At 39.1% G+C, this 14,540-nt stretch overlaps 1 protein-coding gene across 1 annotated transcript in view; it reads left to right on the forward strand.

The window, feature by feature from the left end:
* Positions 1 to 4,742: 4,742 nt before the first annotated feature.
* CASD1 (CAS1 domain containing 1) overlaps positions 4,743 to 14,540 on the forward strand; it is a 46,272-nt gene continuing 36,474 nt past the window's right edge. The window contains exon 1 of the mRNA XM_049784557.1: positions 4,743 to 4,963. Within this exon, the coding sequence (XP_049640514.1) occupies positions 4,831 to 4,963 (133 nt within the window). The 5' untranslated portion in view covers positions 4,743 to 4,830. The remainder of the gene's footprint in view (positions 4,964 to 14,540) is intronic.

Raw genomic sequence — 14,540 nt, forward strand, 5'->3', positions numbered from 1 at the left:
AACTCACAAAATGGAAAATGATTCTTACAATTTGGGCAGGAACCATAGGATAGCATATACTAGTAGAGCCTTTGCCTCACACGTGGCTAACCCAGATTTGATCCATAGAAACCCTGAGCCTGCCAGAATGATCCCGAGCATAGATCCAGGAGTAAGCCCTGAGTACTATGTGTGGCCCAAAACTAAAAAAACATAATTCTATGTGAATTGCTGTAGATTGTGTATATGGCTGTAGATATAGTAAAAAGGGTGGTAAGGTGCTTGCCTTGCACACAACCAACCTAGCTTTAATCCTCTGCACCTCATATGGTCTGGCAAGAATTACTAGGAGTGGTCCCTGAGAACAGAGCCAAAAGGAAAGCTCTACATAGCCAGATGTGGCTAAAATCTAGAACAACATTTCTATAAAAAGTGTGAATTAAAGACAATTCTAATAAGCTCTAGCAAGTGTTAAGTGTACTTAAAGAAATATCTATTTCAAATGCAGTCTTTATCAGCAATAAATCATAGTTAAATATGTTTGTGTTGTATGAGAAATACTGAGATATAAACAAATTTCAAATCAGAAAAAAGTGAAAAAATTATGTTTGTTATTATGTATTATTGTATATGTTTGCTATTATGTTTGTTTCAAATAAGAATTTATTTCTACTTACTGTAGACATTGCATCTTACTATGTGATCCTTGGTGATGACCCTTACTACTGACATAAAATCATCAAAATTTACAAGGAATTCAGAATTCAATCATTCAAACATAAATTAAACCTCGTTGTTTAGAGCAAAGAAAGTTTTTTTTAAGAAGATAGTTTTATATTCAAACCATAAATGAGAGACAAAGTTCCAATTAAATAAGCTACAGAAAAACCCAATTTGAAAGTGTGGTAGATAAGCATAGGGTGACTATTATTAAATAGAAAGACATTTGAAGGTGTGTTAAATTTTTATTTGTTTTATTTTTAATTAAAGAACTGTGGTTTACAAAGTAATTGAGTTTTATACATAAAACATTTCAACACCAAACTCAACCAATATCAGCTCACATAACCAGTGCTCTGATTATCTCTCACCCACCTACCAAATTCTCTTGCCTTCTGCTTACATTCAAGTTCAATGGTTTCAGCTTAGACCTCCTGTTTTCAGTGTTGCTGAGTTTGTGCTTTGGATGTATAGATATACCTCTCTCTAACACTGCCAATATAACTGAAGGCCTGGTCCCTGTTCTACCATTATTTCCCTTTCTGGTCTTCTTTCTTCTCACCTTTCTTTTCTTCTCTGTCCATTTTTGACCTAGATTCTGAGGTCAAAAGTGGTCTAGGCATCCTGCTTTACTACATAACATTTTTAATACAATTATTTTATATTCCACAGATTTTTGAGATCATCTTGTATCTTTCTTCTTCTGGCTTACTTCATTCAATGTGCTATCTTCCAGTTCTACCATTATCAAAAATGTAACTGTTTATGTATCTATCTATATGGTTTGTCCTGGGGTTTTCACCTACTGATCAGAGAGCCTATCTTTATTCCAGTAAAGACAGTTTTTGTTACAATAGCGGTATAAAACAGTTTCAAGTTAGGTAATGAGACGCTTCTATACTTCTACTTTTCAATATGGCTTTAGCTCTTTTGGTCTAGTTTGATTCCATTCAAACTATTATTTACTTTTCTAGGTTCCTGAAGAATGTTGTCTGAACTGTGGATGGGAATTGTATTGAATCTATGGAATAACTTAGGTAGGGTAGTCATTTTAACAATTTTGATTCTTCCAATACATGGACATGTAATTTTTTTTTTATTTCCTAAGGTCTTCTGTTTCTTAAGAGGCTTAAAATGATTCTAGTATAGATATCCCATATCTTTTGTTAATATTCCTAGATACTTGATGTTTTTGGACATTATTTTAGTTGGAATAGATTCTTTGATCTTTTTCTCTTCTTGTTTGTTTTTTGCATATAAGAATGCAGCTGATTTTTGTATATTTACTTTCAAACTGCTATTCTGCCATTTTGTTTTACTGTTTCTAGGAGCTTTTTAGTGGATTCTTTAAGGTCTTCTATGTATATTCATGTCATTTGCAAAGAGTGGGAACTTGAGCTTGAGCTAATTAACATATAGTCACATTTTTTTATATTATCTAATTTTGGAGAGAGAGGTTGGTTGGGGCCACACTCTGTGGTACTCAGTTCAGTGTTTGTGTGTGTGTGTGTGTGTGTGTGTGTGTGTGTGTGTGTGTGTGTGGTCGCATGTGTGAGTACACGTGATTATCTGATTTTTAAGAAAATTCCAGTTTGCTTAGAGGTATAAATGGAAAGGTAATGAGATTTTATTTTTGAGACTTGAGAATGATAAATTCAAAGGATACAACATTCAAGCAAGAATCTTGCCTTAACCAAAGGAACCAAGAGATAAAAAGATGCCAAGAACTATTAGATAGTACAGGAGTGAACAAAAGTCAAGACAGCTCTTTAATATTTGTCAGAGAAGGAAAGAGAAACGAAGACATAAGCATACAACATGAGATTCCATGGATATTTTATTTTACTAAAAACAGAAACTTAACTTGTGGAATTAAAACATCAGGGAGAGGCAGAAATTTAGAAAGAGAAAAGATAACTCATAGAGAGTAATTGATAGAATGAACAAAAACCCACAGTATAGGAAGAAGTAAAGAAATTCAGAGTAGGGGAGAGGGATAGCTTTGAAGCAGAAGGAAGGAAAAAACATTACAAAATCTACTTACAATATTTGGAAACTCCAACTAAATAAAATGTTGTTTCTCTACTTTTGGCAAACATTATTAAATAAATTCCTTGGACTAAAACTCATTATCACATGCTGAACAGAAACTCTAGTTTACTGTTTATGACATCATAGAAATGTTTAGGATGTGTTTGGTGTATTATGTACTGTTAGCAGACTCTATTTATCTGATTTTTACAATATCTGATTTAATTCTTCCAGCAGGTGATCAACCTTGTATCTGAAGAGTGACAGCCAAAATTAAGTCACTATTTGCAGGGAACAGTGCCAAGTGTTTATACATTTATTGAACTTTATTATTGCTTATTACCATTATAGCCATGACAGTGATATATGTGATTTCATTTAAGTGACAAAAATCTTTAAAGATACGGGTCCATGGCTGAAAACATAATAAAGAGTATTTGGATGAAAAAGAATTGGGACGGTGAGACAAGATCTTTGTAATGTTTTCATATCTGACATTCTGTAATTTGAAGTGCGGCCTAGAAATACAAGTTCAGAAATGGATAAAGAACTGTTGTGAAGAATACTTGGAAACCAACTGGCTCAAATCAAAGTAAATGGATGAAGAAGCAATGTAAATAATTGTTCCCATTTGGCTGGCAGCCCACTAGAAGTACTAAATACACAAGTGGTGTGGGGAAGAGAGGAAAGGGGGAAGAGAGATCACACACACACACACAAAAAAAATGAGCAGAGTGCTCATTTGATAACTACAAATCATTAACCCAATTCAGTCAATTCAGTGATAGGACTGCTCGGTCAGGAACCCAAGCCGACTTTATTTTGGGAGCCTGTGGACCCTTTTTAAAACAATTTGAGCTAGGCTCTGTTTTAACCCACACCTACTTTGAAACTAGGCTCAGTCTGTACCTTCTATCTTTTCTTCGCCCACTAGAGATGTGCAAATTGACCAAAAAAGAAAAAAAATATTATAGCTTGACTGAAACAAGCTCATTTTGTGTTTTTGAGTTCACACTTTTTTAAAAAAAAATATATTCGTGACCAAAAAGTGAATAACAAATCTTTCACAGAAATATTGAAGGAACAAAGTGACCATGAAGCAGGGCCCTTCCCACTACCAGGGTTGACCTCCCTTCTCCCCTTTTCCCAGCATGTACCCATATCTCCCTCCTTTACCCCCCGACCCCCACCCCCAGTGCTAGTGTAATGGTTCCCCTCTGTGTCTAGCTTGTTGTAGATAGGATATGGATTCTGTTGTGTTGACTTTGGGTTTGGTGTTTAAGTCTGATTAATTTTTTTTATTTCCACTCGATGTCCATATGGCTGTTTGGTCCTGGTAGCACACTAGTGGTACCTATTAGGGCTACCTACAGGCCTCCACCACGTGGCCAACAGCTGGGGACCAGGAGGGAGCCTGGCTGGGCCAATATGTCACAGCTGCGATGGATGGATGTTGCAGTCACCTTTGCATCCTGCTGGGCAGGTTCAGGAAGTCGTAAAACTTCAGCAACTTGTGTACTTTTCTAACTATTGATATTTAGAGTCCCGGGCAGGGCAGGCCAGGGCAGGGCAGGGCAGGGCAGGGCAGGGACCGGCCAGCAAGCCAGCAGCAGCAGCAGGAGGAGGAGGCGGGCAGGCTGCGGAGCCGGCTGCTCTCCGTCGTCCAGGCCGGGCCGCTTCCCCCCTCGCCCCATGTCCGGGCCGCCGGCCGCCGATGACCCGCTGGCCCCGCCGAGCAGGCCGGCCCCGGCGCCCCGGGCCTCCGGACCCCCCTCGCAGGCGCAGCCGCAGCCGCTCCGCAGGCAGGAGGCTAGCGGGGAGGCGGAGGAAGGGGAGGAGACAGGCGTCCAGGGCGCCCGGGGACCGGGCACGGCGGAGTCGCGGCGGCGGGGCTCGGGGGAGGCCGCGGAGGCGGCCCAGGGTCGAGGCCAGGCCGGGGGCGTAGCCGCGGCCGCGGGCTCCTGCAGCGACGGCGGCGGCGGCCTCGGGGAGCGGCGGCGGGCCCCGGGCTGGCTGCGCGGGCCGCGGCCCCTCTGCTGCCCCTGCGCGGCGGCGCCCCTTCCCCGCTCGGCCGCGCGCTGTTGTCATGGAGGAACCAAGATGGCGGCCCTGGCCTACTCCCTGGGCAAGCGCGAGATCAACCACTACTTCAGCGTGAGGAGCGCCAAGCTGCTGGCGCTGGGGGCCGTGCTGCTGCTCGCCGCGTGCCACCTCGCCTCCCGCCGCTACCGAGGTGAGCGCGCCCTCCCCCGGGCCCGGGCCGGCCGGCCGGAGGAGGAGGAGGAGGAGGAGGAGGGCAGCGGGAGGCCGCCCCCCGCGCTCGGCCCAGCCCACGCCCACGCGCCGCGGGTGGAGGCGCGCCCCCACGTGCCCCCCGCCCGAGGCCCACGTGCACCCCGCCGGTGCCCGCACAGCCGCCCAGTGCGTCGTCCGACCCTCCTCTCGGGCCCCTCTCAGGCGCCTCCGTTGGGGCCTGGCCTGAGGGGGCGGCTCCTGCATGCACCGGGCCCAGCCAGGCCACACCGGGCCAGGGACACGCGCCAGGCCCGAGAATGGGGGTCCCCCGCTGCAGGAAGCCGGGCCTATAGGGGGGATCTTTGAAAGGTTTTGGAGTGGGGGCGTGCATTCTGCATCCTGGGGGTCTGGCTCCTCGGAATCTGGCCTGTGTCTTCCCCCCACACCAGCAGGGCAGTCTGGTTGCTGGACAGCGGCAAGGGCCGCCCCTTTTTTTTACTGGGCTGCTGGGGTGACAGCTAGTAAAAAAAAAAAAAAAGATGCCCTTGCCAAGTGGAGGAGATGCCACCCAAGCACCCGCCCTTGGCGATGGAGAGACTACTGGAAGGTTCTGAGCGTGCACCCCACCTCCCCTGTACACACACACCTACTCCCCACTAGGGCTGACTTCTGAGTCCAGAGGGCAATACAGTCAAGTTGGAAGCAGTTTGAAAGGGGCCTCATTGTGGGGCCTTGTGTCAAGGAGAAAGGTCTTTTGGCCTTCATTTCTAATGAATTCTTGTTCAGACCTCCAGGGATATTTACTTGTCCTTGTTGGTTAATTTTGCCCCCAATTCTCCAATGCCACTAAAAAAAAAGGCTGACAGACTGAAGGAAATTAACATTGATAGGTTCTTTTATTGGGAGCTCTTTGTATATGTATTATCAGAATCACCATCTGGACTGTCACATCTCAAGATGCAGTGTGTAGTGGACGCTCTTCCTAGCTAACTTCACACCCAGTTTGGCAAAATAGCCAGTAAGTGGGGGTACTGGAATCTTAACTTTTTTTTTTAATCCCAGGATATCTTTCCAAAGGCCTTTTTGCTGCTTTGTTTTCTCCAGCACTTAAACATATTCTAGATGGATAGTTCTTTCTATACATACATTCATTTTAAATGTTCTTCATACTCCTTTAGCCTTTCAGCAGGTCGGTCATATGCTCTGATAAGGCTTTGTTTGGTTCATCTGCAGTGGCTATAACAGAAGTCCAGCTCAATCTTCATATGTATAATAAAGCCAATCCAGTGGATTCATTCATTGATTTCTTATAACTGAAGGGCATCTTTAAATTGCCATTAGTTTATGCTAGTTTGTATAAAGCAACACTAATCCAACTCAATTTTATATATGTGATGACTGTAGAGATTAATTTTGTAACTTGCTATAGTCCAAATGAAGCATTTCAATTTTTTCGCCCCTTCCTCTTCGTTGTGCGTTTAACTTTAGAAAACTACATTGATGCAAAGCTTTATACTTTACGGAAAATAGAATGAGATGGAACTTTGAGTCAGTGTAGCAACATGGATGGGGATGTTCTAAAGCCTCCTTAATCTGTAGTCATTAGATTCTGTAGGTCCTCAATGCGTTGTGTGTGAAGCAGTAAACCTGGTGTTTGTACTTGCCCAGACTAACTGGCATTAACTGGAGTCAGATTAAACTGGAAAAAGCAATGATTAACAGGAACTTTTAGCTGTCAGTGAGCTTTCCCAGTGTAAAACCACCCCTTTACTCAAGGCCATATGCTTGAATCCTGAAACACATAAACCTTCAAAGTAATAAATCTTTCCTTATATTAGAGGTAGAGGTTTAGGCTGTAAACCTCCAATATGTGAGTATCAGTGTACCTCAAGCAAAGTTGAAAGAATTTAGTTAAGTACACATTCCATATTGTTTGTGTTACATACACAACATACATGTATGTTACATACATACAGAAAGCAAAAGAAGGAATTACACACTAGAAATTAAAATTTGGCAAATACTGCCTGCAAATACTGAGCACTTCTACTCAGGCTTTTGTATGTTTTGAAATAATTTTATCTTTACAACATCTTTATTGAGTAGATAGAAGTTACTATATTTCATTTTTTTCTCATTCCATTTTTAACATATCTGTAATCAAATTAAGTTTTTTTAAAATTTTGATTGTAGGCCAAAGTTTAAATAATAACTTTTTTTACTGTTACATAAAATAATGATGTATTTTATAATTACTAGTCTTGGATTTATTTGAATTACAATATTATTTACATTTTAAAGACAAGTCATAGGAGGTTAAGTTGCCTAAGGATACACAGCAGCCAAACTGGGACTTAATCTATTAACACTCTGATAGATTAACAGTTAGTTGGTCTACTGCATGCTTAGTGTTTAGACAGGAATGAGGTATAAAAGAGAGTGAGAAAGTGTTTTCCAAGGAGATTGGATTAAATCAATTTGGAACAGCCTTTTTTTTAATTATGATTTTTTGTTTTTGTTTTTTGAGAGCAATGTGAATTACAAATCTTTCACAGTTGTATTTCAGGTACATAGTGTCAGTGAATTAGGGCCCTTAGCACCACCATTTTTGACATCCATCTATTCATAGTTCCCAGCATGTGTCCCATACCTCCACCCTTGGCCCCCTAGACTGCTAGTGTAACAGGTCCATTTTGTGTATAGCTTGTTATAGTTTGGGTCTCTTGATTCTACTATTGTTTGAATATTTAGGGATGACCATTTTTTTTATTTCCACTCTATGTTCCTGAGATCGCTTGGCCCCTGGATCCCTTCCACTTTTTCTTTCTTTTTTTCAGTTTGTAGGAAGACATAAATATGAGGCAGAACAAGATGATTCACATTCTATGGTTCTGTAAAAAAAAGGTGGGACCCCTGTCTAGAAGCTATAAAAATAAAAATGGGAAAAAAGGTGGGGACATATGTGGCAAGTTTTTTTGTTTTGTTTTTGCATAGGCACAGTAAACGTTGGGAAATTAGAAAGGAAATTCCTTGGCCTAAGTGATACAGAGTGTCTCCACCCTTGAAGCATATTGAGACCAACTACAGGCTCCAGAAATGTTAGATATCAAACTCCAACGTCTTTATGGTCTCAGAAAAAGTTCTCTTCAGTCGCATTTGTCAGAGTCAGTCTTCTGTAATTAGAGATCTTGGTTTTTCCAAGATCCTAAGGCAAAGCCTAGGATAAAGTCTTTCTTTCTGGTCCCAGGAAAATTTCTCTTCAAGTCGAGGTTGTTGTAGACAGTCTTCTGCAATTAGTGATCTTGGTGTTTGCACAGATCCTAGGATGGAGGGTCTTCTTATTTCATCTCACCATTATGTGGTGAAGTAGGGCAACTTGCTCTTAGATCAAGTTGTTGCTGCTTCCCCAGTCATCAGGGTGTCATAGGAATCCACCCTGGCTAAGTTGGTGCCAGCACAGTATTAAGGTCTTCCTTGGGGGAAGTTTGATTCCTGGTGCAGGTTCAGGAAAACGTGCCTGTTCTAAGATTGGGGTCTGGGGTTTGGCATTGGATGGTTGATGTCTGATAACATGAGGTCTAAGTCAAGTCCGCATGATGATTGTTCAGGGTGAAAGGGGTCCCTGCATTATAAATTTCATGAGTTTTTAACCCTATTAGATAAGAACTTCTTTCTATACATAAGATTTCCCCCATTTTAGTGTGCCTATGCAGAAAAAAATGATGCCAGTTATATTATTTGGTGCATTTGGGGGTAAAAATAACATGCTGTATAAGCTCTGTGGCCTGGTTTTGACCTGAGTTCTTATCCCAAGCAGGACTTTTCTATTAGAATTTCCTACTAAGCAGAACCAAAACAAGACCAAAAGAAAGAAAGAAAAAGAAAATAAAATGGGGGGGGGGTAAAAGGAGCTACCTCTACATATGGAATAAACACTAAGAGTTATAATCATTAAGGAAGTAAAAGTACAAAGAAAATATAGATATCTCCATTAAGTCTTTTGAGATAGTCTGAGGGAGGGATAAGGTCCAGGGCACATATTTGTCCTGCACTGTGGGCTTGTGAAGTCTGAAAAATGGTCTGCAGCAGTCAGGGTCCTGAAGTTGGGGGCCTCTCTGGAGCTAATCTGATAGCAAGCAATAGTCCACATTGAGGGGAGGTGGGAGAAAGAGGGCCACATAGAATAAGTTGGCAGGAGCGGTGGCTGCAGCTTCTTGCTGAAGCAATAGATAAAAGTCTGAGATGTCCTTTCGCTATGGGAGCCATGTGACATCTTACGGGAGTGGGCGGTGGTAGGGAAAGTCAGATTCCTGAGGAGTTAAAAACTGAAGGTAAAGTGGAAACGTTTTTCAATTTCTAGGCCCTTCATTGATGGTAGGGGTGAACTTTGTAACTGAAGCTTTCAGGGTTAGATTGTTCATGGAGCATTTTAGGAAAACATATTTTTCATATCTAGAGTACTAAGCGATATTGTAATGAACACTATAATAGTGGTCTATCCCATGTAGTATTGTGGAACAGCATTTTTAATGAGGTACTCTAAATCTGCCTAAAGAAATATATAAATGGTGATTTTTTAGCTCAGATTAAATTATATATTGCTGAATTTCAAGCTATAAAAGATTCTTCAATCATATAATAAAATTTATGCCCTGGTATTTTGTGATTGCTAGTAGCAAATGCACAACTTTGGTAGGACGTGTCAGTGTAAAGTTGAAAGTGACAGAAGAATTTTATTCAGAGGAAAAGTTGGAGTTGTTTATTTAGCACATTAGATAAATTCTTTGCTTGTTATTATTTTATTTTTTATCTCAAAAACATAATTTGTATTTTAGTTTTTAAGTTTTTGTCACAGAAAAATTATGCATAAAAACCAGAGGTTTTAGTTTGACAGACTCTTTTAAGATTATGAAATAAAGACAACCATTCATCTAGAGTTTTCCAAAGTGGATAATACTAGGGATATGAGGGCACACAGAGTATCTTGGGTACACTTGGAAATAGGTACTTTTTCGATTAAGAAGTAAATTTTAGGGGCTGGAGAGATAGCATGGAGGTAAAGTGTTTGCCTTGCATGCAGAAGGTCATTGGTTCGAATCCTGGCATCCCATATGGTCCTGGCCCAGGCCTGCCTGGAGCGATTTCTGAGTAACCCCCAAGCGCTGCCAGGTGTGACCCAAACCCCCCCCCCCAAAAAAAAAAAAGAAGTAAATTTTAGGGGCCAGAGCAGTGGTGCAGTGTAGTAGGGCTTTTGGCTTGCATGGTTTGATCCCCTGGTGTCCCATATGGTCCCCCAAGCCAGGAGTGATTTCTGAGCACAGAGCCAGGAGTAACCCCTGAGGGTCACCGGGTATGGCCTAAAAATAAAAAAAAATAAAAAAAAAAATTAAGAAGTAGATTTCAGAGAGAGAGAGAGAGAGAGAGAGAGAGAGAGAGAGAGTGTGTGTGTGTGTGTGTGAGAGAGAGAGAGAGAGTGTGTTTTGAAAAGGAGGCAGTAGGCCATGTAAACTTATATTAACCTTAGTGTTGAAGATAGCTAGACTAAATTATTCTTCTAATCTTTTATGTTGCCTTTTTAAATAAGTGCATTCCTTAATTTATATGAACACTTAGCAGCCTTATTCTTTGCATGGTTGTAGTTAACCAAGTATTAAAATTGTATGAGGTAATCGAAAAAAATCAGTCCTTTTGGGCCAGAGGTATATGGTACATATTTTGGAAGCACTGGACCTTTGGTTCAATCCTTGACATTACATGAGGTCTCTGAGCCCTTTCAGGAATGATCCCTAACTATAGAGTCAAAACAGCAACAAACAGATAAGAGGAAATAACAGCCTTTTAATTTTCTCCTTTGGTAGTTTGCTAAATCATTTTTGTGAAGATTGTATGTACCAGCAGATATTTACATAAAGTTAATATACATAATAAAAATATATTTTATATACTAATAATGTAACATTCACTTATTTTAATAACTAGAGTGTACTAAGTGCTTTGATAAAATATACTTTATTCACAGAAATATCATTTATTTGACAGTATGGGATTTTAGATCAGGTTTAGATTTTGTTAATTAGATTTTTATTTAGTTGATACAATAATTTAAAAGTCTCATCTTGCCATTTCAATTTTTTAATAGCTTTTACTTGTCCAACAAGTTTTCTGTTATATTCTCTTTAATATATAGCAAGTGTAATTTAAATTTTCTCCATGAACCTTAACTTATTTTAGGTATTAGAATTATTTATTTTAAAAAGCAACTTTGCATCACAAATATATTAAGAAGAATAATCATAAACTAGCATTTATTGGCATATGAAAATTTTGTTCCCTAAACAAATCAGCAATCTCTGAAATATTGTGTTTATAATGCCTTTGATAAATTCTAATCTGTTCATTATGAGATATTTTTTAAGACGAAGTGATCAGATCAGGATTGTTTTCTAGTAGTTAACCTACTGAAAAAAACAGTGTTAGAATGGTTATACTGAGGAGAAATAGAAAAAATTTGCACTTTTAAAAACATTCTCTGTAAGGGGAAAATAGATTGATTATTTAATTAATTTAAAATAATTTCTTTAAACATTGTGGTTACAGAAATGTTCATAGTTGGGTTTCAGCCATAAAATGTACACCACCCGTTCACCAGTATACTACCCTGCTACCAAAGTCCCCCATTTCCCTACCCATCTCTGGGACAGGCATTCTCTTCTTCTTTCTTCTTTCTTCTTTCTTCTTCTTCTTTCTTCTTTCTTCTTTCTTCTTCTTCTTCTTCTTCTTCTTCTTCTTCTTCTTCTTCTTCTTCTTCTTCTTCTTCTTCTTCTTCTTCTTCTTCTTCTTCTTCTTCTTCTTCCTTCTTCTTCTTCTTCTTCTTCTTCTTCTTCTTCTTCTTCTTCATCTTCTTCTCCTTCTCCTTCTCCTTCTTCTTCTCCTTCTCCTCCTCCTCCTCCTCCTCTTCCTTCTTCTTCTTCTTCTTCTTCTTCTTCTTCTTCTTCTTCTTCTTCTTCTTCTTCTTCTCCTCCTTCTCTCTTCTTCTCTCTTCTCTCTTCTCTCTTCTCTCTTTTCTCTTTTCTCTCTCTTCTCTCTCTTCTTTCTCTCTCTTCTCTTCTCTCTCTTCTCTCTTCTCTTCTCTCTCTTCTCTCTCTCTCTCTCTTCTTTCCGATATTGTGGTTTGCACTATTGCCAATGAGGGGATGCCATACATATCATTTTACCCTTTATCAGCATCCAGTTCTTGTCCAAACTGACCAGTTCCAACTATCAATTCCCTGGTAATTATCAATACAGTTAGTGCTCTAACTGCACTCACTGCTCTTATGGCAAGCTTCATATCATGGGCTGGTCCTCCTGGCTCTTATCTCTATTGTCTCTGGATTTGTTACCATACTGTCTTTTATTTTTCCTATATCCCATAGTAAAGTACTTTTAAGTCTATCCCTCTCCCTCTGTTTCATTTCACTCAGCAGTAATCTCCATTTTCATCTATGTATAGGCAAATTTCATACCTTTATTTTTCCTAATATCTGTATAATATTACGTTGTGTAGATGTACCACAGTTTCTTTAGCCACTCATCTGTTGTTGGGCACCTGGGTTGTTTCAAGATTCTGACTATTGTAAATAGTGCTATGCTGTGATGAACATAGGAGTGCAGAGGGCATTTCTGTATTGTTTTGTGTTCCTAGAGTATATTCCCATGAGTGGTATTGTGGATTATATGGGAGTTCAATTCCCAGTTTTTCTGAGGAAGATCCATATTATTTTCCAGAAAGGCTGGACTAGATGGCATTTCTACCAGCAGTAAATAAGAGTTCCTTTCTCCCCTCATTACACCAGTGCTGTTCTTATTCTTTGTGATGTGTGCCAAAAACAGATTATTTTAAAATGTTGATACGGTGCTTTCATCTGCACAGTGTTGATAACCGCAACTCATCCCACACTCTGAAGACTCATAAGGGTGTTTCTGTTTAGGCATCTGTTTTATTTAAGAAATCAAATAACAACCAAAAGGAAAAATGGAGTATGAAGAAAGAAAGCAAAGGAAAAAATACTTTCCCAGAATGAACATCTAGTTATTTGTAACTTCTTATTTTAGAAAATAGGTGTCTTTACAACTTTTCACTTGATGTACTTACTTGATGTACTTAGAGGTTAAAAATGCTATAAAAATCTATTTTTTTTAGTTTTGAATATTTGCTAGATATTTGTTGCAAGGTTGCTCTATCTCCATTATAAATATGCAGTAGTAGTACTGGTTTTAGAAGAAAAACTTTATTTTGTTTTTCTGGGGTCAATTTTTTTTGTTTCTTCCTGATTATTTATACAGCCTAATTTTGTTTTTTTTTTCATAATTAGAATTAGTTTTTAATAGGAAAGTATTAAATACTGATTATTTATAGTTCTCATAGAGAAATGTTATTATAGAATCTGTGAAATGTAAAATAACTGCTTAGGATATATATAAAATTTGCCAAAATTTAATAGTTGATATAATGCTTTTCTTTTTCAGTTTTACACCATCACAATAATGTAGTGTTTTCACTTCTCTTTTTTCTTCTATTTTGGAATTTATTACACTGAAGCAACAATACTTTATGCATACCTGTCATGTGTTTGTATCACCTTCTCTTTATAATTTAAACATAGTTTCAGAAAAGGGATAGATGTATTCTATTTTCAATGCTATGGGTCTTCCCATAGTAAGTATTCCCCTTACTATTTTCCTTATCTTGACCTTAAATATTTATGAAACAAAAGTTACTATTGATTGTCAATAACCAGAGATTAAATTAAATAATGTATATTTTATAATAATTCTGTGACTAATTCAAAGATAGCCATTTTATCCATTTTATCATATTTTATGTTTTAAATGACGTTCAGACCTCTTTTTAAGCCTTTAGGACTTGTAAAATAAACTGTAAAATAACCACTAGAAGTAATTATTGTCCACGTTTACACAAGACTGAGAAGTTTCACAATGTGAATTTCTGTTTAAAATCATGAAAGTCCCAAACGGACTGTAAATTGCTTATCAACCAATGGAACAGAGAGATCAAGAGATGTAGGGCAGATGAATATTAATATGTAGTAATACACATTTATGATTATTAGGGGTCATACATTTCTTTTTTTAATTTGATGGTTTGTTTTGGTTGGGCCACAACCACTGCACTTACAGGAGTAAGTGTAACTGTAAGGTTATGGGGACCTTATGGGGTGCCAAGGATTAAACTTGAGTCAGCCACATGCAAGTCTAGTGCCTTACCCATTGTGCTATTGAGCTGGCTCTGATGCTTTTATATTGTATTAAAAAATTCTTTTTTTAAAATATTTTATTTAAACAGCTTGATTACAAACATGATTGTGGTTGGGTTTCAGTCATGAAAGAACGCCCCCATCACCAGAGCAACATTCCCATCACCAATGTCCCAAATCTTGTTCTTCCCCACTCCACCCCCACCTGTAATCTAGACAGGCTTTCTCTTTCCCTCATACATTCTCATTGTTAGGATAGTTCTCAATGTAGTTATTTCTCGGACTGCACTCATCACTCTTCACTTCATGACGTGAGCT

This window comes from Suncus etruscus, chromosome 1, assembly GCF_024139225.1.
Source record: "Suncus etruscus isolate mSunEtr1 chromosome 1, mSunEtr1.pri.cur, whole genome shotgun sequence".
NCBI classification, from domain to species: Eukaryota; Metazoa; Chordata; class Mammalia; order Eulipotyphla; family Soricidae; genus Suncus; species Suncus etruscus.